This window comes from Nuphar pumila, chromosome 4 (genome assembly GCF_984573655.1).
Source record: "Nuphar pumila chromosome 4, dmNupPumi1.hap1.1, whole genome shotgun sequence".
Taxonomy (NCBI): domain Eukaryota; kingdom Viridiplantae; phylum Streptophyta; class Magnoliopsida; order Nymphaeales; family Nymphaeaceae; genus Nuphar; species Nuphar pumila.
The window spans coordinates 92,118,675-92,144,009 of NC_143252.1; the positions used below are offsets into that span (position 1 = coordinate 92,118,675).

The following is a 25,335-nucleotide window of genomic DNA, read 5'->3' on the forward strand; positions in this document are numbered from 1 at the left end:
ACTGCTAAACCTTTATTATGCCTTAACACTTCATATCACCTGTCATCGCCTAGCATATCAAGTTTGTTCATTACTACCCCCTTCGTGGACCTATACTCAGCATATTGTTGTTACAGTTAACTTTTGTTTTCATTTAGATGTCGTCCTCATGGCCATACATTGACCTGTAGAGAGGGAAATCAGTTCCCCTTTACTAGGCGTGAACTTATCAGACGTGTTTCACATTCTCACCTGCAAATTTACATAGGCCAGATGACAAGCTTGTTAATATTAAAACCATTGCAGTGTTGAAACCCAATGTGCTGACAATAAGGCTAAAACTAATTAGATTCCATAAAGTTTTTACACTACCTGTATGTACATGCTATAAGAGGTAAAGTGTAAACAGCTTGCAGAAGTTAGTCTGTGGCTGGAATGTCATTTGAGTGACATTTATTAGTCACATGTATATTTCATAGTAGTTATATCCAGCGTTTCATTACAGTATTCAACCCTCATTCTCATTTAACTCCTGTTTTAGTAATATTTATCATCATTTGGGCCATATTCACCAACCCCCCATGTATCATATATTAATACCATTCTTGTCCTTTCATGAACATTTCATATCATTTATATATTTATAACTACCAAAGTGCTTCTTTTCACCATAGGCACATAAACTACCATCTACATATTATCATCTCCTGCATATGTATTCTCTTATTAACCGAGATCGTACACCTAAACATATCATTACACATTGCATTTGCACATCACACATGCAAATTTGATCATCATATATATTTTCCATGATAGGAATATATATATATATATATATATATATATATCTTCGTTGTACATGTATATATATACATATTTCCTTGTGTATCTTGTACTTCCATTTCTTGTGCTAACTTATACTTGCAGGAAAATCTGATTCTTTTAACTCTGTATTCTTTTTTTTATTATTCATTTATTTGGTTTTATGTCAGAGATGTAATAATCAAATTTGGAATAATATTTACTTTTATTGCTTAGATTAGGATGCATGTCATATAGATTGAATTTCTGCAATATCATGATTGTATGATTCAGGCATGTCATTTCAAAATCACTATGGATGTACATGAATGACACGTGCACCAACTCTTAGGGAGCTGATGAACTCGATGGAATCCATATTTACGACTCTAGTCGAAATATGGACGAGATCTAGATTTAGCATCTTTCTATTAGTCACACCGAGCCTACAACCTTAGGCTATCTTCCAAAATTTCACTGTATATCTTCAATTTTACAAAATATTTTAGAATTAGCTAAGTAAATTACAAGCATATTTACAGCCATAGTCAGAATATGTGGTGATATTACTTTAGTTTAATTTTAAAATTGCATATTTTCCTGAAAAGATGTTTTCTCAAAAGGACATTCATCCATTCAAGTCGTTTGCATCATGAAATCACCTACATTTCTCAAACCTTTTCTCAAGAAAAGTTTATTCCATGAAAATCGATTCCTCAAGAAATTCTGAAAATTTTCAAAGTTGGATTTCCCAAATTAAGTTTCCCATGATTTTCCCTGGAAAATATTCTTTTTTTAAGATTCATTTTCAAAAGGAGTCTTTCATCATTCTCAAGAATAAAAATTGATTTTCAAATATTTCAAGGCTAAAATTCTCAGGATTTCGATTTCCTAAATTTTGATTTTCCTTCTCCAAAGAGTTTTCCAATGAATTTCAATCATTTTCCAAAGAAGATTTCCAAAGTTGAATTTTCCCTGACAAATAGTTCCTCTTCAAGTGTTTTCTCGAGAATTACTTCTATTTTCCTAAGATTCTCATTCCTTCATGATTTTCCCTATTCTTCATAAGTTTTCTTAAGATTTTAAATCCTTTCATCAGGGTTTTTCCTGAGAAATTGATTTCCATCATTTGCCTTAGAAACATTTTCCAACTCCAAAATATTGTCTAAGCATACATCATGTTTTCCAAACTGCATTTTACAAAATTCCATAGCACATGCCTGAATTCTCTGTGCATTTAGGATAGAACACGATTTTGATGATTTAATAAAGTCAAGCACACATTTAGTCCTTGGTCCGATTACCCCTGCTAAAGGCGGCAGGAATGGTCAAACCTCGTACTGACAGGTCGAGTCCCATTTCACGGAATATTTCCCACTATTTTGAAAATGGAGGTGAGTATTTCAAACAATTTTCAAACTCTGGTCAAGTTTGACTCGCGGAAGGTTTCCCCTCTCTCCTGCAGGGAAGGGAAAAATTTTGTGACGATAACAACAGGTTATGTAGAGACCGTATGGAGATGGGGAGGACGAGGACCAAGAGGTTGTTATTGAGGCTGCGAGACTGTCTGACTGCGATATTTGGTTGTTTAGCAATTATGAAGTCGAGTTGTAGCATGGTAGTCGAGTTCTCCTACAATCGGGCTTGGGATAGTCTACTCCAAAGAAGCCTGTTGAAGTGAGAAGGAAGATGAATAGTGGTGGGGCCAAGAACGTGAATTGACACGAACGCTACAGGGAACAACTGGATAGCTAGAATAAAAGAGGTGTTTGTGCCATAGCTTATGATTATAAAGAACGACAATATGATCCCAACTATTTTAAAAAATATTGGGAACCCATGCATTGAAATCTGGAGATTGAGAATATTGGGAACCCATGCGTCCCTCCTGTCCCCCATCATGTTGTCTCCCAACATAGAAAACATGTTCATCGTCTCCCTCCAGCTATAACAACGATTACCTCAGTTGCAGTACACGTTGAGGAGCAAACACAACTCACAAAAGATAAGGTAGTCTTTGCTATAAGGTTCGAGATGTTGGAGAGAGAGAATGACTTACGGAAGCAGGTGAGTAATTTGGGGAGAAAAATATGGTCACAATATGATACACTAGTAGAGATGATGACTAGTGTTTATAATAAGATCGAGGGAACCAAGAGGCCACCGGGTATAGAGAATCCACCAAGAAAAAGAGATAATTTATATGTCATAGTCCATCTGAGTCGTCAAGTGCCACTGAATAAATGATAATGATTCTTTTTATCCTAATAATTATTTATTGTAATTATATAATTCTTTGTTGTAATTCTATAATTCTTTTTTATAACGTGACATTCTTTAATTGTTTAATTCTTTTTTTAATAAGTGTAACACACAAGTGCCACTAAACAGATCGTTGTAATATTCAGCTTTCATAAATAAAAGTGATCATGATTTTTTTTTTATAAGAGATCATGATTGGCTTGCAACCAGTTGTATAAGACATCGCGATTTATTTTTTATAGAAAGTGTTCTATCATGATTTATACAATGATTCAGATACAATACATGTACAACGATTTGCTTGATACCAATTGGCTTGGTACCAGTAATGAAACATTTTATAATAGATAACGATTTATTTTTTAGAAGAAGTGTTCTAACACGATTTATACAACCAATGACATAAAGAGGAAACAATTTATCCTATCACGATTTGCTTTTACGAGTAGGTGCAGAATATGGGGAGACAAATGCTGTCATAATATCTTTAGCCTTCATAAATAGAAATCAAAGAACTGTTTAGCATTGTGTATTGTGGAAATTATGATTTACTTTTACGAGCTTTTCAATCGCGTCTAGCGATTTACATAATGATCGATAAAAGGCTGAAACTATTTGTACGTATGAAGGCTATGTGTTATTGCAATTTGCTTGATACCGATTGTCTTGCAACCAGTTATAATTGTTTGTTGTAGCATTTAGCAATTTACACAATGACTGATAAAAGGCGAAAAAGAGAAAGAAAAAACAACTTGACACGATGCTTATTGGTAAAGAACAAATCGAGGTAACTTAATAAATATAAATCAACTTACAACAACATCGATTTAACAATATTATAGTAACAAAGGCAAATCGTTGTGGAGGACATAGACGTCATTGCGTAAATCACAATATTTGCTTTAACGATCTTCCTATCGCGATTTACAGAAACCTTGATAAAAGCCTGAAACGATTTGTACGTATAAAGACTACTTACTAACACGATTTGTTTAATTTTTAGGGTTTAGGGTTTTATGTTGTAGGGTTTAGGGTTTTAAGATTTAGGGTTGTAGGTTTTTGTGTTTAGGGTTTTATGTTGTAGGGTTTTAGGGTTTAGGGTTTTATGTTATAGGGTTTAGGGTTGTAGGTTTTTGTGTTTAAGGTTTTATGCTGTAGGGTTTTAGGATTTAGGGTTATAGGTTTTTGTGCTTAGGGTTTAGGGTTTAGGGTTGTAGGGTTTTATGTTGTAAGGTTTTAGGGTTTTAGGATTTTATGTTGTAGGGTTTAGGGTTTTAGGGTTTTAGGGTTTTAGGGTGTAGGGTTTAGGGTTTAGGGGGAAAATTTTAAAAAGAATATCTAGGGTCTTTAAAAATTTATAAAGAAAAGGAAATATATACCTAGATTTTGAGAAATATAGGAAAATCTTGAAAAAATGTCCAGGGTTTAAGAAAATTACTCTGAAGAAAGAAAGAGAAATATACAACCTGGATTTTGAGAGATACAGGAAATTTTTTGAAACATATCTAGGGTTTAAGAAAACTATTCTGAAGAAATAAAGAGGGAGAAATATACACTTGGATTTTGAGAAAATAGAGAAAATTTGAAAATCAATATCTAAGGATTAGAAAAATTATCTTGAAGAAATAAAGAAATAGAAATATATACCTGGATTTTGAGAAAATAGAGGAAATTTTGAAATAAATATCCAGGGTTCAAAAAAGGTGAAGTAAATGAGAATTTACAAGAAAATATCTATAAGAGAAGCAAAACTATACATGCAACGATGTACAGAACAACACTCCCTAGAAGCTGACTCTAAATGCAAATATTTGAAAAGGCTTATAGGACTTTAATCCTAACTCTAAGGTTTAGATCATCTAATTCCAATCAAGATACGCCGATATACTGAAGCCGAAGCTCGAAGTACGTGGTATAAGAAATTTCTTCTGTTCTAAGGCAATGGTTTCCCAACATCTTTGAGCGCTTACCGATATTCTCTTGCGTTATAATTTAAATCCCGTAATAGGACAACACTTTCATGGCACTTAAGGCCAGTAACCATCCTCTGCCTTTCTTGTTGCTCTGCTGCCACCCTCTACTTTTCTACTTCTTCCTTCTTTCGCTCATTCACTTCCCTCCTCTGCTTTTCAATTTCTTCCTTTATTTTCATTTTCTTCTCTTCCTCCTCTTGCTTCTTCATTTCTCTTTTCTTCTCTTCCTCCTACTTTTTTCTTTCTCAATCCTTCTCTTCCTTCTCCTGCTTCTTCCTTTCTATTTCCTTATCTTTCTCGTTCTCCTCCTTCCTTTGTCTTTCCTTATCTTCCTCGTCTTCCTTCTCCTTTCTTTGTCTTTCCTTCTCTTCCTCATCCTGATGCTTCTTCCTTTGCCTTTCCTCTTCCATCTTCATCATTTGCCTTTCCTTCAATTCATCCTCCTTCTTCAATTGCCTTTCCCTCTCCTCCTTATTCTTTTTTTGTCTTTCCCTCTCCTCCTCCTCCTTCTTCATTTGTCTTTTCTTTCCTTGCTTTTGAAAATATTCTTGCTTCATCATTTGCCTTTCCTTGTCTAACTCCTCCTTCTTCTTCTTCAATTGCCTTCCCCTCTCCTCCTCCTTATTCTTTTTTTGTCTTTCCCTCTCCTCCTCCTACTTCTTCATTTGCCTTTTCTTCCTTTGCTTTTTATTCTCTTCCTTTTTCTTTCTTTGCCTTTCCCTCTCCTCCACCTTCTTCCTTTGCCTTTTCCTCTCCTCCTCCTCCTTCTTCATTTGCCTTTACTTTTCATTCTCCTCCTTCTTTTGCTTTTCCTTCTCTTCGTCATCCTTCTTCTTCTTTGTCTTTAGTTCTTCCTCATTCTTCATTTGCTCTTCAGCCTCAATATCTGATGGATAATCCTTCGCATAATACAATTGCAACGCTTTGTCCCTGTCTTTATCATTCTCAATCTTCATTATATTTTGATACCTTTCATAACGCTCATATAGATGGGACTGACAGATAACTTCTCTAATAGTCATCCCATAGAACGGCGAAGGATTTCTTGTCTGACGAACTGTAGACATTGCTAACCTGCACAACACATAAATTTAACCGCATCATTATATGTTACAATCGCCTCCCCAATTATATCATAATACAAATTATCTCATTCGTTAAACAATCACAAACATTAAAAATCGTCACAATATTTGGCTTCATAAGTAAACATCATTGTAAAATTTAGCAAACTTAAGTACAAATCAATGTAACTTCATAAATACACATCGCTATTGCTTTAAATGTATAAATTATTGCTGCTTCAAACTTACAAATAATTATATAAATCACAACCTTCATAAGTACATAGTTGTAACGTTTGAGCTTCATATATAAACATTGTTGTACGATTTATCAAACTTAAGTACAAATCGTGGTAGTTTCATTAAAACATTACTGCTTTAAACGTATAAATCATTGTTGCATCGAACGTATAAATCGTTACTGCATTAAATGTATAAATCATTGTTGCATTCCAACGTATAAATCGTTGTAGAAATTTAACCTTCATAAGTACATATCGTTGAAATGTTTGACCTTCATAAGAATAAATCATGCTAACTATTTTTCGACGCCCAGAAGGTGGATAGGTACAAATCGATTGATTTCACTATGAAAATAAGTGTTATTTAGCATGAATAGTACAACTAGTTGTAAGATTTAGCATTTAGATTTACAAATCGATTTGTTTGTATAACGAAACCCTACACGAAACTCACCAAAATGAAATGAGTTTTGGTAATCCGACAGTGGAGGAGAAACACTGAAAAGGTAGACGCAGCCGATGGTAGCAACGATGCTGCCACTGCGCAGACGATGGCAAAGGATGCTCCGACAACAACAGATGATGATAAAGGGTGCTCCGACGACAACGGACGACGACAAATGGTGCTCCGGTGAAAGCAGACAACGACAAAGGAGGGTCTGGTGAGAACAGACGACCGCAAAGAAAGCTCCTGTTCCAGCAGAAGTTGCAAAAGTTTACTACTTAGGACGAAAACAAAATGTTGGTCTTTGAAGAGTTAACATCGTTCTCGAACCAGCATTTCACTCTCGAACATCATTTCACAATTATAGATGAAAGATATTTTTGTCATTTTTTTGAATCATCGTTTCTTGACAAAAATGACAGGAAAATGTACTTAAGTCTTTGCAACCAGGACGCTGGGTGATGCCTCTTGCACTCATTCGAACCCCGAACACGCACTGTATCCAGAGGGTTGAAAAAAAAAAAGACGTTTGTAATAATTTTGCCAATTAATAACACGGGAGAGTGGTGCTATCGGTGCTGCTGCTGCTGATAACAGCAGTAGCAATAATGTTGAAGAATGGTTCTTCTTCGTTGCGGGGTGGGGCCAGGTTCAATTCCAACAATTTCAACGTCTTCTTGGGTGGAGGTGGAGGTGGAGGTGGAGGTGGAGGCGAGGATTTGAACCCAAGGCCAGCCGCCAAAGTCTCATCCGCCAATGCGTCCGCCGAGTCGCTTGCACCCAAGAAGCTATCGGACCACGCCTCTTCCTCCCTCCCCAGACCTAAAGACACCAAACCCAACTCCCGTCCAACCATCGGTAACTCTTTCTCTCTCTCTTATGGGTAGGGGGCTTCCTCTGAAACAGACAATTGCTGATGCTTTCAAGTTGATGGGTCTTGATGATGCCCTAGTCTGGAAATCCCTTCCGTATAACTTTTTGGGTACTTACCATCGGATTGAGGGTTTAGGAGATGTAAAATCCGACACTCCTTTCTGGCCTTTGCCTTTTCTTGATGCGCAATTTATTCGATGATGATGATATTGATTGTGTTTCCTGAAATACGCATGCCAGACTTGTAGCCGAAGATTGGCCCTCTATTTTTTCCTCTATTTTAAGCCTGCTATTTATCTCAACTTTTGTGATAGCCGTTCTTTTCATGAATCTTTTGGTTTTCTTGGAGACGTCTACCTACTTGGAATTGTAATTCGTGCCCTTTTGGTATTGAAAATGTTGGTTTCTATCGATCTTTGCCATGGCCTGTTTTTTTTTTTTTTTTGAGTGACCATGGCCTGTTGCTTTACAAAGACCTTACCTTGGTCCTAGTTCTCACTCTCATCTGTCTTCAGTTTCCAGTTTTTCATTTTGTGCACTTTTTGTACTTTACGAGAAGGCTCTTATGCAGTTTTCCCCCCTCCTTTTTTATCTTTTCCCTTTTTGTTTTTCTTCTCTTCTTTCCATCCTTCACTAAAGAGCCCTCAGATACTGGAAGTGAGGAGACAGATCTTAGTAACTCAGAGGCTGATGATTCTTCGTGGATTACTTGGTTTTGTGGACTAAGAGGCAATGGGTTCCTCTGCGAAGTTGATGAGGATTACATACATGATGAATTCAACTTGTGTGGTCTTCCTGGACAGGTCCCCTACTACGATTATGCACTTGACATGATTTTGGATAATGACAATTCTATGAGTGGTATGTTCTTCATCAAAATCCTTCCTTTCCCGTCTCACATTCTTCTCTTGTCAATGCATTTCTTGTTTGACCAGTTAATTATTGTAGCATAACATCTCTTTGGAGTTCAATAGAAATATGAATCACTGGTTGAGACACTAAATATACCGAGAAACCTTGTAACTGCAATCCTTATGATCATATTATGATGTGTTTTTATCCACCTGGTTACGTGGACTAGTGGGATTAGCTGGGTCTTGCATTATATTCCCGAAAGATCATGATTAATCTCTACATTGCTCTGATACTTGGGTTCGTCCCGGGACAGCCCCTTAAGGGAACTAGTGATTGATCAAATGTTGTTTTTATGTTGATCAATATGATTCTTTTTGCTGCTTCTTTTTTAAGAACAAGAATAATTTTCTTTTAATGTGCAGGAGATAAAGTATCTGTGTGAAGTTGATGAATAATGGTGGCCTATAAAAGAGAAACATGCTATATCTTATTGGGCTATTTAAATAAACTTGATTAACTACGTAACTCAGCAGTTCTGACTAGATGTCAACCAGTGTTCATCAATATCCACTTGTTATTCTTTAACCTGAAAATCAAACACAAAGAAATGAGTCACCATCTCTTCATCTTTTTTTTAACAAGTACCCTATTGATCACATGTTTTTTTCGACAGTCAGAAAATGTTATGTTACTACATTAGGAACTATAAAAGGTGTAACAATCAGACTGTAGTTCTCATTGTGGTAAACTGAGAATGTGGAGAATTGGGTGATCTAAACGGGGAGAAGGATAAGACCATCTGCTATTAAGTAAACCTGCCACAAATGTATATTGCACTGAGGTGCTTGATAATTCCCTCTTTATGATACAATGTGAATGCACTTGATATGTTTGGAAATTTCCTCTTCACCGCCAGTGATGAAAGTGGCATACCAAAGTGACCTAGCAAATGCTTGAGCAGTTGAGCTCCAAGGGGTGGGACCTTTGCTTCAAACAGTGGGGAACGGTACAAGGTGCACTGCTGGTTCACACAACTGCTTTATACTGTCAGCTAACTCAGAAATAGCCCATGGTGCTGATGCATTAATTTGGTACTGTTGATTTAGGTTCTTCTCCAGCATGGAATCATATCCTTCCATCTTTTTTATCGTTCAATATGTATCTATTTCAGATACTGTTGATTGGAACAGGTTCTTCTGAAACCATAGTTACGAGCTTTATGTTAAACTGAATGTTGTAGGCTTGTGTTTTTTAGGAGTTTCCATACGCTTTTGCTATTTCCCTTTTTCCCAAGTTGTCTTTGAGAAAGGATCCAATATTTCAACATGATGATTTTGTGATGCAATACCATGGTTGCCTGTTGAGAAAGCGGGAGCGGGAAGCGAGGCACTTTCAAAATTTTAGGAAGCGGGAAGCGTGGGATGACTTAGGAGCGAATCAGGAAGCGAACCGGAACCGACCTAGGAAGCGAGGGAGAAGCGACAAAAGAAAAGAAAAAAACCAAAATAAAAATAAAAATACAAAAAAAATGAAAAAATGGGGGAAGCGAGAGGGAAGCACGCTTCCCATAAAAAGGAAACACGCTTCCCATAAAAAAAGAGCGCTTCGGGGAAGTGCGCTTCCCCAGTTACCTAGGTGTTTCCGGTAACTCTGTGCAATACCGACTTTGAATGATGAGACAAACAGAGAAAAATGCAAATATTCTTTTCATGATACTGGTGGTTTGGTTTATACATTAAAATACCATGTTGCCAGGATAAAGAGAACTGTGAGATCTTATAGTTTGGTACACCTGAAGAATAATCTTGATAACAAGGGCAGAAAAACAGTATTTTCTCATAAAAAATAATATATCTTCCCCTCCAAAGAGGAAAATAATACTGATGAAGAGAGTGGATAAAAATTTGAGTGATACTGGAAACTGAAAATGAAGGATAAATCAATGTTTCATGTGAATGTTTTAATGATGAAAATATGACATGATGTACTATGCCATTCTAGAGTCTAGTTTAGTTTTTGTCTTTTCCTCCACTCTTCATTTCGGTTTCTTATGCATGTTTAGACCTTTCCTGTTAACCTGTTTCATGTGGATTTGATAGTAGTATTATACTGGATACTCTTTTGTGTGCAAACTACTTAGTATTTCTAGTTTAATGCATATCATTTTCATCTACTTTTGGTTAATACTGGTTCTGCAGTATTTCTATTTACCGGTTATACTTATCTATCAGTTTGAGTTTTTCATATGTTACTTGAAAGATGTTCATTCTACACTTGCTGAATTGCTTAGAATTTATAGGACATAATATAAAAAAGAATCTTTCCTTTATTTATAATTAATTGAATGTTTGGATCACAAACTATTTAAGCCAGAATGGAAAAGAAAGGGAGATAAGTGGTCAATGGGAGAGGATGAAAAAGAGGCATAGAAAAGATGAAGATTGGGTACGTAGTGGTGATGGTTTTGGTATTGATGGGGTGATGAAGGTTTTGGTATGGAAGACTGAGAGGTGGTGGTGGTGAACAATGGGTGGTGATGGTGATGGGTAGTTGTGAACTATGGGTGGTGATGGTGATGATAGCGGTAGTGGTGATCAAATTGTAGAAGATAAATTGCGGTAGAAAGAAAAAGTAGGTCCCCCTTATTTTTTAAAAAAGGTGGTGCTTTCTACTTGTATTTATGAGAACCTGTTAAAAAATGATAAAACTGCCAAACACAAAAACTTGTTTAAAATAAATATTAATAGCGAGGAGCTATTTATAAAAACATCCAAACAGGGGAATAAAGTATCATTTGTAGAAATTCCTTACATTATATTGTTAATTTATGTATGGTGGTTATCCCTTGCCTCACCTCTAAGTGTTTCTCAACTGTATGAAATGCTTATGGTCTTAAACCTTTTTTCTCTTAAATCCTATAACATGCCATTGTATATATTGAGATAAGGTCTTATCCCACACACTTGGCTTATGTAAATGAGGCTGTTGTACTTGTGATGGTAGATCATGTCAGCATAAAAAGACACCTGTATTTGTTTATTTATTTGGGTGTGTGAGTTTGCTTGATTGGAAATCCTATCATATCATCTCTGCAAAGTCTGTAATTGGTTGCTGATTGCTTCTATTCCTTTTTCTTTTTCTTTATCTTTTCCTTTTGTGTGTTTTGTAATGCTATGTAGCTGAATGAGCAGAATTGTCCGATATGCTTTGACTTTACTGGACCTTCAATGTGTCAAGTCTTTTCTGTTTATAGCTGTTTATATATCTGTAATATGATTCTTGAAATTCTCAATTCAAGGGGCCTTTCCATCTTTGAGAAGCACATTGCTAGGTCGGCACAATAGCCAAGCAGAACTCAAGCCTAGGGTTAGCTTGACTGATCTTAATCGAGCTTGAGCTTCACTCTTCTACGCTTGAGCAGAGCTGTTTAATTAAAAAAATTAAAAGGACCTTATAGAGCAGCGTTGATGAGGCGTTATTTGAGCCCATCACCTTTCTCTTGTGAGAATTTGTTGATCATTGCACTGTAGGTATTTTTAGGGATAAAACGACTAACATATATTCAACATGAAGACATCCTATCTTTTTACCTGTAATATTAAATGAGTTTAAACTCAATGCTTAAGATTAGTTTGTTTAACTAAACAAGCCTCTTGTTTGAGCTTAAGCTTGACTCATCTATTAAATGAACAAGCTTGTGCTGAGCCTGAGCTTTTAATCATGCTCAAGGTTTTTGCCCACCTCTACATATAGCTTCTATCATTCTTAACTGCATGTTGTTATTTCATTGGCTAGTGTTGGACAAGTTCAAGGTCTATTACCACATGTTCATTCTTTTGTTTTATCATAACCACCTCAGGTGAGCTAGATGATGAAGAACACCTTGAGGTTGAATCTGCAGCAGAGTTACTGTATGGTCTTATCCATGCACGTTATATTCTGACAAGCAAGGGGTTCAGTGCGATGGTGAGATTTCTTCTCTTTGGTAAGCATGCTTTAGTTGACAAGGTGATCCCTGTACTAATGTTTTTCAGGTTACTGCCTCAGCATGAGAAGTACAAGAGAACTGATTTTGGGAGATGCCCTCGAGTTTATTGTGGAGGACAGCCTTGTCTTCCTGTTGGTCCATCAGACATTCCTCGTAATGGCTGCGTGAAGATTTACTGTCCAAAGTGTGAAGACATGTACCTTCCACGGTCCAAACACCAGAGCGGTATCCTTCTGTTAGTTTTTTTTTTTATTGAAACAATTTCCTCCTTGATATTTTGTGTGTTCCGAAAAATGAAAAAGAAAAAGCTTGTCTAATTTCATGCGGAAAAGCTGATTGCTTCAAGATCTAGTTGCATATGTCAAAGTCATAGTTCCTTAGGAACAGATTTGCGGGATTTTCTCATTTCAATTGCCTACATATGCTTTCAAAGTATTTATGTTTTTCTTTTTCAGAATTGTCATATATGTATATTTGTATTCTTGTTGCAACCCTGCTGACCTTGCGACATTCACCCAGAAGATTGAGCTATTTTGAGATGATTATTTGACTTCTTGTCTTTTCCAATATTCATGGTCTCAGATCCTAGCTATTCAGCTGTCAAATTCGATAGAAAGAGGGCATCATATCTTAGACATTTCCAATTTCTTTGTCAATATTGTCCCCTGCTTGGACATTTGTTGTCAAAGTGGGTTATGCTTGATTAGGCTTGAAGAAAGTAATTGTTTAAGAAATACTTGAAGTTCCTCATATAGCAGTGATTTTGCCTTAGTTTGTCTTTGATTGCACAATTTCAGTGATTTAACACATTTTTTCTTCTATGGCATTCTCTGGTACTTGATTGATGTTGTAGACTTTGTCCTGAGTCTCCTGACTCCTGACGAGGTTTTACCCATTGCCAAGCTATGTAACACGGACTCCAACGACACAATTTCCTTTCTGTCAGGTGACGTCAACCACATTGAGGTTCATTTCTATGCAAAAGTAGATTCAGTTAACACTTAACCAAGTCCAGTTATATATATATATATATATATATATATATATATATATATATATATATATAGGGGTGGCAATCGGGTCGGGTTGGTGGGTTGGCGGGTCAGCATACCTCAACACGAACCCGACCCGTTTATTAAACGGGTCAGCTGTGGCAAACACAAACCCGACCCATTTATTAAACGGGTAACCCGACACGACACGGTTAACCCGTTTAATAAACGGGTCGGGTAAACGGGTTGGCGGGCGGGTTGGCGGATCGGGTTCGGATTCACTATTGATGCCTAAATGGAACGTACTGAAGAAAAAAAATGCACATTATTTTATACCAAATCAAATTACCAACACCAGGTCAAATATTGTGGGGGGCATAGTGCAATCGTGACCATTGGTTGTCCAAGAATCCAGATAGATAATCAGTATCAGCCGCTAATCGAAGAATAACACTACGTCAGTAATGTGGAATGAGATTGACGCCGTCCAGATAGCAAACCAACGATCTAGATGTGATCCAGACCATCGATCCCCCTTCTTTTAAGAATGAAGGTTGATTTGGCATGCCAATCAGAGTGCTTCTGTCTCCTTTTTAGACCCGCAATTATTATTCAATCGTACCACTGGGCTTTTAAACCTGCAACATCCCACCACAGGGAAACGTGCACTGTCAGGCTGACAACTCCTTTTTTATTGCAATCGACGCTACTGATACTGCTACTCACTGCTTGAGCAAGACAAAGGTAATAGTAGGTACAGACCATCAGATTTGGAAATCGAACCGTCTAGATGCAAAGTTGTCCCAATTTTTAATGGATTGTTTTACAGAAATGCAATACCTAAACGGGTTGGCGGGTCGGGTTCGGGTAAACGGGTTGACCCGCCCACCTAACCCGTTTATTAAACGGGTCAGCCGGGTTGGCATACCCTAACACGAACCCGATCCGTTTAATAAACGTCTTAAGCGGGTCGACCCGTTTACGACACGAACCCATTTAAGCCAAACCCGAACCCGGCTAAGAAGCGGGTTGGCGGGTCGTGTCAGATTTTGCCACCCCTATATATATATATATACACCCACCAGTGTGGTATTATTTGTTATTGATGAGGAATAGCAATTGTAGATTGTTAATTTGATTTATTGTATGAATTAATGCATGATGAATTGATGATAATTGTTTTTATTTTATTAGTGTTAACTTAAAGCTATTAAATAATTGTTTTTATTTCATTAGTGTTAATTTAAGCTGTTCAAAATTATATATATACCTTCCCCGCACCCTTGCACCCAAGTTTTTTTTAAAGTGCCGCATCCGCACCTATGTGACGTAGTTGCCAAGAAACATGAGTTTCAAAATTGGTTGATAGTTTCTGAAGTGCTTAGAGTTTCAAGCATAGAGAAAAGGTGAATTAAATTTTTTGGCACGATTTTCAGATGTCCTAGGAGAAGAAACCTTTCCAAAATTTTTGAATGTCTATTCACCTTCATGCAGTCCCTCCACCAGCCAACGGTTTTGGATGGTTAATCGTGCATTTTTTTGGATCTCTTTCTAAAGAAGCGTCGAATTATCTTGTTACTTAAAACTTGGATTTTTTATTCCTATCTTTGCAATACACTTATATTTTCTTCTACTTTGCTATAAATTAAAAACTTTTCATGAAAAACACGTGTTTTATTTCTTATTAAAAATAGTTAGTGATCACCTTCCTTCTTTTGTTTTCACCATTCATTAGGGGTGTTCTCTCTGTGTGTGTGTGTGTGTGTGTGTGTGTGTGTGCACGCATGTGAGCACACATTTATGTATGCACACATGAATTAAAGCATAGTGAATTCTGTTTGTTTGGATTGGATTTCTACTAGTTCTGGGTGATTTTATGTTCCCATATGCCTTTCCAATAGATTAAAAAAAAAGTTATCTTTAATGTGGTTTGGTCCTATCACCTACAAACTTTAAAAAAATTAACACCATGCAAGTTGCTAATTCAATGCTGGTTTGAAAGAAAGTAGAAATGACAAAAGTTTGACAATATATCATGTGATTTTGAATGGCCTAAAATTTAGTGCCATTCTAAAAGGGCACATATGCAATGCCATGTAAAAGTTGGGTTTTATCAAGATCTTGTGATTGCAGATCACAACCACAACATTTTCGCAAGTGTTTGTAAACATGAGAAGATGCAAGTTGTGATTGTGATTCTCACTTGACAATGTTTGTCCCTTGAAACTTAAAAAAGTGGGTCACGAGACTGATTCCCTGACCAACTTTCTCAAGCATTATGGCTCATCCCACTTGTGACCAAAGCAAACATGCCTTAGAAAAAGAAACATAATAGTAAAGCGAAGCAGATAGTTATATAATATCATGCAATGAAAGTGAAGTTGCAAGTTGATTGACTCCACACCATTTTTTTATTTTTCACAAAAAAAAATTAAGGGCATGTTTGTTTTAATCTGAAAGTTTTCAAAATTTTCAAACTGTTGATTTTTAGCCTATGTCACATGGGTGCGGGTGCGGGGGTGTGGCACTTTAAAAAAACTTGGGTGTGGGGGTGCGGCAAAAATATAAAAAAATTATATATATATATATATATATATATAAAGTCCAAAAGTTGGACATAAATGACCCTGGGTGCGTTGACTGGACCCAGGGTCAGGTTGACTGCATCGGGTGCGGGTGCGACGCTGGTGCGACACCTAGTTGAAGAGTCCTTGTGACATAGTTTTTAGCACATTATAAAATCCTATTTATGCATCAAAAAATTTTGTAGCAAGAGTTGATTCCTAGGTTTTTGAACATGGAGACCACATGTGTGTTGTCGGATTTACCAAAAGACACTTTTAGAATCATTCTTAAGGTGGTTTGGATGGCTTGTACCTTTCTTGGCTAGGAATTCACACCTGAATCATGTTTTTTTATGAAAAATGAATATTTGGATCCTAAAAAATTTATGAAGATTTTGGACCATTTATTTTTTCAAACCTTATAAAAACCTACCCATGTGTTGAAATTGATAGATAATGCATGTATTCTTGTTTACTTGATTAGATCATGACTCATGAGTTTAGACTTAAGTTCCCTTTCTTGATATTTGATTTTGGAATTGTATTATTTGCAAAATCATACTCAAAACGTTCTAGAGTTTAAAAACAAGCGCATACCATGGTTGCTTGTCCTCAACTTAATTAATGATGACTAGTGATTAGATAATATGATAATTAGTTAAAGGATTGATATTGTTCCCTTGTGACATACTTTGTACAATTGTATCTAGAGTTTGTTTTGCTTTGGTTGAGTCATGATGTAAGTGTTGAGTCACTTGTAACTTTCTTCAGGCCACCCTTGTACCTCGGTTCAGGTTGATTAATACCCTGAAGGGTTAGCCCGTAGATCTGAACTGTAAGATGCCCTCGGGCAAAACAGTGAATGAATGCAAATGCGTTGAGCTTTCTTTGTTCACCCTCGTTGTGATTACCTTCAAGTGATTACAATTTCTCTCTCTCTCTCCTCTTTCGCTCTCTTGCACTCTATACTCAAAGCTTTCCCAGCGGCAAGCGAGTGACCAGATAGGCTTGCGGCGGTAAGGAAAGGACCGTCTCGCCACACTGGCCTGTTGAAAAAATAGGCCCGTGACAAGTGGTACCAGAGCCCATTCTCGAGCTGGAGAAGTGATACCGAAGTCGTGCAACCAAGGATGGGGGCCATGCAAACTATAAATGCAATCAGAAGCTGTGCAGTGGAAAACATACCGGAACTCATGTACTTAAAAGTCATTACGAATGAAAAGTCTACTATGACAATGGTAGACTCTGGGGCCATACATAACTTTGTCTTGCGGGAAGAGGCAGAGAGGTTGGGCTTAAAGCCCAGGCCAAAGCAGAGAACCATCAAAACGGTGAACTCTGTGGCTAAGCCCATCCTTGGTGAAGCAAGGGATCTCGCTATCCAAATTGTGAGTTGGGTCGGCAAGCTAACTTCTCAGTGGTGTGCCTAGATGATTTTCGGATGATTTTGGGTATGGAGTTTCTTCGCAGCCATAATGTAATGATGTCGAAGGTGAACTCATTGACAATTATGAGATCGGACTCATTGCACACGATGTAGTGCCTCACTCTTGGAGACAAAAATTCAATACTATCTGTGATGCAACTGAAGAAGGGTGTCAAGTGGGGAGAGCATATTATTCTTAGTTGTTGTGCGCACTGAAGAAGGGAAGGTTGAAGCAACAGTGCCGCCAACCCTTGCCCCACTGTTGGCGGAGTTTCAAGAAGTTATGCCCCCAGAACTGCTGAAGCGTCTGCTACCAAGATGCGAGGTCGGCCACATGATTGAGTTGACCCCAGGAGCAAAGCCTTCTTGCTATGGTCCCTTATCGCATGTGACCAGCTGAATTGAAAGAACTACGCAAGCAACTCGACGAGATGTTAGAAGCAGACATCGTTCGTCTCTCAAAAGCACCCTTTGATGCCCCTGTGCTCTTTCAGGTGAAACATGTCAGCTCCAAACGACTACGTGTGGATTACCGTGCATTGAACAAAGTCACGATGAAGAACAAGTATCCATTGTCATTGACAGCGAACTTGTTCGATCAGTTAGGTAGTGCTCGAATCTTTTTGAAGTTGGATTTGCGATCGGGTTACTGGCAGGTGAGGATTGTAGATGGTAATGAGCCAAAGACAACTTGTGTCACTCGTTATGGTGCCTATGAATTTCTGGTGATGCTATTCAGGTTGACTAATGCTCCAGCCATATTCACGACATTGATGAATAAGATTTTCTACCCTTACTTCGACAAGTTCGTGGTAGTCTATCTTGATGACATCGTGATCTACTACATCAACATGGAAGATCATGTTGGGCACTTGCGAACAGTGTTTCAGGTACTGAAGGAGAATTACCTCTATGTCAAGCGAGAGAAGTGTCTCTTTGGATAGGAGAAGATCAACTTCCTTGGCCACGTTGTGGGGCATGGTTTGCTGCGAATGGACAGACAGAAGATAAGAGCCATCCAAGAATGATGTCTGCCAACCAAAGTACCAGAGTTGCGGTCATTCCTTGGCTTGTTAAATTACTATCATTGGTTCATCGAAGGCTATTCCTTTATTGCTGCGCCCCTCATGGATTTACTGAAGAAGAATCGAGTATGACTCTGGACAGGAGCTTGCCAAAATGCCTTTGATGGCTTGAAGAAAGCCTTGGTGAGAGAAACTGTGCTGCGATTGCCGGACCACACAAGACCCTTTGAAGTCCATAAAGAAGCTTTAGACTTTGCTATTAACGAAGTTATCATGCAGGAAGGACATCCGATTGCTTATGAGAGTCGAAAGTTAAAGGATGCTGAAAAGCGCTACACTGTGCACGAACGTGAGATGACGACCATCGTGCACTGCCTCGGGACCTAGCGACACTACCTTCTGGGTGCCCAGTTCGTCGTCAAGACGGACAATGTCACCACGAGCTATTTTCTGACGCAGAAGAAGCTGACGCCCAAGCAAGCTCGATGGCAAATGTTCTTGGCGGAGTTCGACTTCGCATTAGAGTATAAGGTGGAAAAGACCAATGTTGTTGCTGACGCCTTGAGTCGCAAGGCGGAACTGGCAGCTGCGCGTGCGGATCCTTCTGAAGTTCACTTGGAGGGTATGCTATTGGACCGCATCCGCAAAGGTATGCAACAAGACACAACGACGCAACACTTGTCTCTCTTGCGTAAGCGGGAAAGACTGCGATTTTGGTTACGGGACGACCTCCTCGTGATAAAAGGGGGACGCATCTTTGTGCCGTGGTGGGGAAGCCTCTGCCGTGAACTGCTTAAGGAGTGCCACGATACACTATGGGCCGGTCATCCAGGTCAGGAGCGGACCTTAGCACTTATTGAGCATGGCTACTATTGGCCGCCGATGAGGGACAATGTGGAGGGGTATGTGCGAACATGCCTCGTTTGCCAGCAAGACAAAGGGACCAATCAGAAGACTGTCGGCCTCCTTGAGCCTCTACCTATTCCAGAACATTCTTGGAAAAGCATTTTTATGGAATTCATTGTTAGTCTACCGAAGGTAGATGGTTTTAGCTCTATCCTGGTAGTCGTAGATCGTTTCTCTAAATATGTCACATTCATCTCAATTTTGAAGGATTGCCCTGCCGAGAAGACTGCAGAGCTGTTCGTGAAGCATGTTGTGAAGCACTGGGGTGAACCAAGAAGCATTGTGAGCGATCGCGATGCTCGCTTTACGAAAAAATTCTGGTGTGAAGTGTTTCGGCTACTCGGCTCTAATCTATTATTTTCAACAAGTTTTCACCCACAGACAGATGGGCAGACAAAGCATATCAACAGACTGTTGGAGCAGTATCTTAGGCACTTTATTAGTGCCAATTAGAAAGACTGGGTGAAGCTCCTATACGTGGCTCAATTCTGCTATAATCTTCAGAAGAGTGAGTCTTCTGGCTACAGTCTGTTCGAGATAGTTACGGGGCAGCAACCGCTGACTCCACATACTTTAGCCACACAAGAGAAGGGAAGGTCATCCTTTGCCTATCAGTTTGTTCGAGACTAACACGAGCAAACCGAGCTGGCGAAGGCGTTTCTGCACAAGGTGGCTAAGAGAATGAAGAAGTAGGCAGACAAACGTCGTCGACCTGTTGAGTTTCGTGTTGGGGACCAAGTGTTTGTGAAACTTTATCCTGATCGCATAGTCATCTTCCGTGGACGACACTGCGGACTGATCAGGAAGTATGATGGACCGTTCACCATCACCAAGAGAGTAGGTAGGTTGGCGTACAAGTTAGACCTGCCCCCAGACTTTAAGGTGCACTCGGTATTTCATGTGTGCAACCTAAAACCGTTCTATGCGGACGAGAAGGATCCAGAATGCAGCATGCCACAACGCGCTCTTATCCTGCAGAGGGCCTCGACAACACAACGGGCTGAGAAGCATCTTAACAAGATATTTCGTCACAAGATCAACTACTTGGGCAAAGCAAAGAAGTATTTTGTGCAGTGGGAGGAGGCAGCAGAACCGACGTGGGAACTAGCATTCCAGATGAAAAACCACTACCCAGATGAAGTCAAGGCTTACCATGAAGCAGATGGTGCCGAGGGCGGCACATTATTTGAAAGGGAGAGCATGTTCCCTTGTGACCTACTTTTTACAGTTGTTTCTAGAGTTTGTTTTGCTTTGGTTGAGTCATAATGTAAGTGTTGAGTCACTTGTAACTTTCTTCGGGCCACCCTTGTACCTCGGTTCAGGTTGATCAATACTCTGAAGGGTCAGCTCGTAGATCTGAATTGTAAGATGCCCTTGGGCAAAACAGTGAATGAATGCAAATGCGTTGAGCTTTCTTTATTCACTCTCGTTGTGATTACCTTCAAGTGATTACAATTTCTCTCCCTCTTTTCTCTTTCACTCTATACTCAAAGCTTTCGCAGCGGCAAGCGAGTGACCAGATAGGCTTGCGGCGGTAAGGAAAGGACCGTCGCGCTGCACTGGCCTGTTGAAGAAATACGCCTGTGACAAGTACCCTGAAAGAGGGATGGGAGGGCATGGATGTAACCTAGCAAGTTGACTATATCTGTGCTGCTTGTGCCACCGAAGAATCAACACTTTTATCTGTTGTCAAATTTTCATGAGTTTCAGGTGCACCACATTGACCACCTGTTGAGGAAATTGAGTGGCCATGTCATTGCCCAGCTCCCCAACTGAGGGCCAGGTTGGATGGTTCAGCTCGGATGTGCAACCTGGTCCTTTGATTCTGATGCAATTGTCCCTTGTGCCTCTAGTGGATTGGATTGCAAAGTGGGAATGAACACTGTCTGCTTATTTGTGTAGCATCACTGACAGAAAGTGGTGGCATTTGAGGGGAACCAGAGGAATACCGTGGTGAATTTGTGAATTTGGACTATTGGATTGTACTGGTATCTTAGGTTGCTGAAGGGACATAGGCATAGGATATTCTAGCCAGGGGAAGAACAGAAGACTTTGATGCAACCCCACAGGAAGAAAGAGATATGCAAGAAACTCAGGAAAAAAAAGGAGAAACCAGAAACTTTTAGCAAAGCCCATATGAATGGGAAAAAATAAGTGGCAAAAAGAAAAAGAGATGGATAAATTCATAAAATTTTAATTACTTAAAGGGTAAGTGCAAGACTAGTGGGAGAGGGAAAGAACTACATAAGGAAACACTCCAGGTAATACTTTTGTTAACCATAGAAAAAATGAGTCGTGTTCCAATTATAGTTTTTTTCTGCTATGAGTTTCAAGTATTGAAAAAAATGGCCGTGCTAACCTTTTGGAATTGGATAAACTTAGTATCACATGGTCTATGTTGATTGTAGTTGCTCATATTGACCTAAATGAATCCTGGTTATAGGTCAAACCTGAAAGTCATGAGTCACTGTGTTTTCAAGCTATGATTGTTCTAGATTATCATATCGGATGCTTTTAGGGCATATGCTTGGATCGATTACATGAGAATCACTCTCTCACTTGAATGAGAGAGTGATTCTCACCTGGCCCCAAATCTCATGCTCAACCAAACATGAGATTTGGGGTTCATGTGATTTCGAATCACATGTGATTCGAAATCAAGTCAACCCATGAGATTTCGAATCTCACGGTTTGGCTTGTGATTTCAAATCACTTGATTCGAAATCACACGGGCTCTACCAACAAATGAACGTTGGGGGCTTAAAAATGCCCCAATGTAACATCATTCGTCTCTTCTGGTCTGGTTGAGGGTTGGGGTTCTCATCCAGCCAACTTGTCGGAGAAGACCGTCGAAGCACAGTCAACAGTCGCCGGGAACACGCACCACTCAGGTATTTTTTTTTGGTTCTTTTGGGCGGGTGGAACAGCTGTGACCCTGCTGCTCTGCCTCTCCTGCTGGCTGGCACAGGGGTTGAGGCAAGGTGGACCTCGCCGCTAATGCTGTTCGTTGAGCTCCACCTGTTTTGATGGTGTCTAGTCCATCCCACATGATTTTTTGGGAGAACTGAGGTGGGGCGGAGCTCACCGGAAGTCACTGTCCGCGAGCTCCACTCCTCCCTGTTGGATGCAAAGAGGCAGCCCCTTTTTTTTTCTACATTGTTGGCGAGGTGGAGCTCGCCTGACATCATCACCAACAAGCTCCATCTCCTCCCTGCTGCAATGCAAAGGGCAGCCCTCCCAGCAAGGGCCCCTTAGTTTTTTTTTTTTTTTTCTGTTGATGCATCAGGTTGGAGCTTGCTGGCCACGGCCTCCACTCCCCTCCCTCCCTCCCTCCCACCTGGTTTAGCATGTGAACTGAGGTGGGGTGGAGCTCGCCAGAAATCACCAGCAGCGAGCTCCACCTCCTTCCTGCTGACATGCAAATGGAATTCCCTTCTTCTCACTAACAAACATGAGATTTGGAATCATGAGATTCCAAATCATGTGATTTGGAGTATCACGAGATTCCAATTCTCATGTGATTCATTTTCATTTTTGAAAAGGGCAGCCAAACATACCCTTAGTGACACGTTGGTTGTGGAAACCCTGTAAGTTTTTGGATAGGAACATTATTTTGTGTGGCTTTTCTGGCGAAGAGTTAAGTGTCACACACACACATATAGGGTAATACATCTGTGCTAAATGAAACATGCTAAATGGTTTTTTCAGGCTTTTTTCGTTTGATTTTTAAATTCTTTGTAAATTTTCAACGGTCCAAAATCTTTGTAAATTTTCAAGGCTCCAAATATCATTTTTTTCATCGAAAACTCAATATCCAGGTGTGGATTCCCAGTAAATTGACCATGTCCAACACATTCATGGGGTCAGAACCACGAAAAAAAAAACACCAGAAGAGTCAAAAAATCTATTTTGCATATTTCATTTAGTAAGGATGTATTACCCTATATATATATATATATAGTAATGATAGGGTGCTCCCAGAGCACCTACTCCCACCTAATAGAAGCTTCAAAATTTCAAAATTTGAGTACTTTTTCGTTGATCAGACCCTATAGATATGATTGACGATCATTATTTAGTGAAAAACAAGTTTTGCATCATGTGATTATGGCATACATGTAGGTTTTTTAAGATCTTCAAAAAATCAATGACTCACAATGTACCAAAATTTCATGACTTAGAAAAACATATTTTGATGACCAAAAAACATGATCCAAAACATGATTCCTATCAAATAAACTGTATTGACGATCATTATTTAGTGAAAAACAAGTTTTGCATCATGTGATTATGGCATACATGTAGGTTTTTTAAGATCTTCAAAAAATCAATGACTCACAATGTACCAAAATTTCATGACTTAGAAAAACATATTTTGATGACCAAAAAACATGATCCAAAACATGATTCCTATCAAATAAACTGTATTAAGTACATCTATAAGGTCTGATTGAGAAGATGCAATCTATAACTATGATTTTTAGTAGGTGGGGGTAGGTGCTCCCAGAGCACCGTAGTATTACTCATATATATATATATATATTCTTTTTGTTGAAAAACTAGTTGCTTGTATATTTTGTTCTTCCACTTATATTACCTCTACTCACCTTGTTATATTTATCATTTAAGCTGAATGCACATCTTGCAGCAATATATATGCTGGAAAACGTTAATGCATGTATTGACACTCAAGTACAATGATAGAAGATCACTGTGAAAATAATAAAAAGATATTCTTTTTTTAATCCTGGCTTGTCTTTTAAGAAGTGAGTTTATCCTGCAGTGCTGAGTACTCTGCATTTTTTATCCTTCAGGCTTGCACTTCAACATGGTTGAAAGTGCTGCTTGCTGGAGCTCTTGCTGAATTTTTTCTTGTTAATTTTTGCTAGTTGTATTTTCCCTTCTTTTGCTACATGTCAGAGCGTCTATGACTACATGATGGATTTTCCTTCAAACTCTTCTTCATTTGATATTAAATTTTTGCTTAACTTCCATTCAGACATGGATGGGGCTTACTTTGGGACCACATTCCCACATTTGTATTTGATGACTTATCCTTCTGCAAAGCCTGCACCACCTGTTCAAACTTACACGCCAAGGATTTTTGGCTTCAAGCTACACAAGGGTTCCAGATGATGTTTTTTTTCCTTTTTTCCCTTTCTAAAGGACAGGTTTGACGTCACATGGATCGGTTCGTTAACCATTTGATGTAGGTGAAGGGAGGCTGCCTCTACAAGATTGAACAGAACTATGTTGTAGAAACAGAAGCTGCACGTGTTTGCTTGGAAGTAATAACAGATTTTGTCCATCCTTCTTCACGAAGGCACCACTAAATTTTAAGATTTTTAGAAAAAGAAAAAAAAGGTTTGGCCATTTGTTTTGTCATTGAACTACGGCCAACTGGGGTACTACTAACCTTGTTCTGCATTCATTCAGAGAGTTACAACATTGAGATTTAGCTGATCATCTAAACATAACACCACATGATATTTCGCCAGAGGTCTCATGCGGTAGTGTTGGTGCTGTAGGATTGAAGCAGCATGAATAATTTGATATGTACCCGTTGTGATACTCCTGGATATGATATTGGTGTATTAACCAGTCATGAATTTGCTGCAAATTTTTTTTCCTTTTTTAATTTAAGTTGGTTTGAAGCTTTTGTAATCATGTTTGCTTAGTATCTTCCAGGACCAATCCCAATGGTTGTGTAAACACTTGCTCATGTGAAGTAAGCAGGTATTCCTTACAGCACACTCGTATTCCTTACAGCACACTCGAGGAGTCTTGCTTCATGGGTGATACAAGTGTAGCCCTGGGTTGTTCATGGACCATGCGGTAGAGATGCTACATGCCTTGCATTTAACTCTCTCTCTCTCTCTTGGATATTTTTCGTAACATGCTCTCTCTTGGTTAATGTCCTAGTTAGTTTCTTTATGC

General features: G+C 38.8%; 1 protein-coding gene across 1 annotated transcript; it reads left to right on the forward strand.

Annotated features, from left to right (window-relative positions):
* Positions 1-7,377: 7,377 nt before the first annotated feature.
* LOC149840306 (casein kinase II subunit beta-3-like) lies at positions 7,378-25,134 on the forward strand. Its single transcript, XM_090005044.1, has 5 exons — positions 7,378-7,627; positions 8,282-8,503; positions 12,357-12,463; positions 12,545-12,710; positions 24,398-25,134. Exons 1-5 carry the CDS (start codon positions 7,378-7,380, stop codon positions 24,532-24,534), a joined length of 882 nt encoding a protein of 293 aa, XP_089861170.1. The 3' UTR covers positions 24,535-25,134.
* Positions 25,135-25,335: the final 201 nt, after the last annotated feature.

Coding starts and splice junctions, on each gene's coding strand:
- LOC149840306 (XM_090005044.1), top strand. CDS start 7,378: ATGTTGAAGAATGGTTCTTCTTCGTTGCGGGGTGGGGCCAGGTTCAAT. Junction 12,464..12,544: donor GCAAGGGGTTCAGTGCGATG/GTGAGATTTCTT, acceptor TTACTGCCTCAG/CATGAGAAGTACAAGAGAAC. Junction 12,711..24,397: donor ACGGTCCAAACACCAGAGCG/GTATCCTTCTGT, acceptor ACTTCCATTCAG/ACATGGATGGGGCTTACTTT.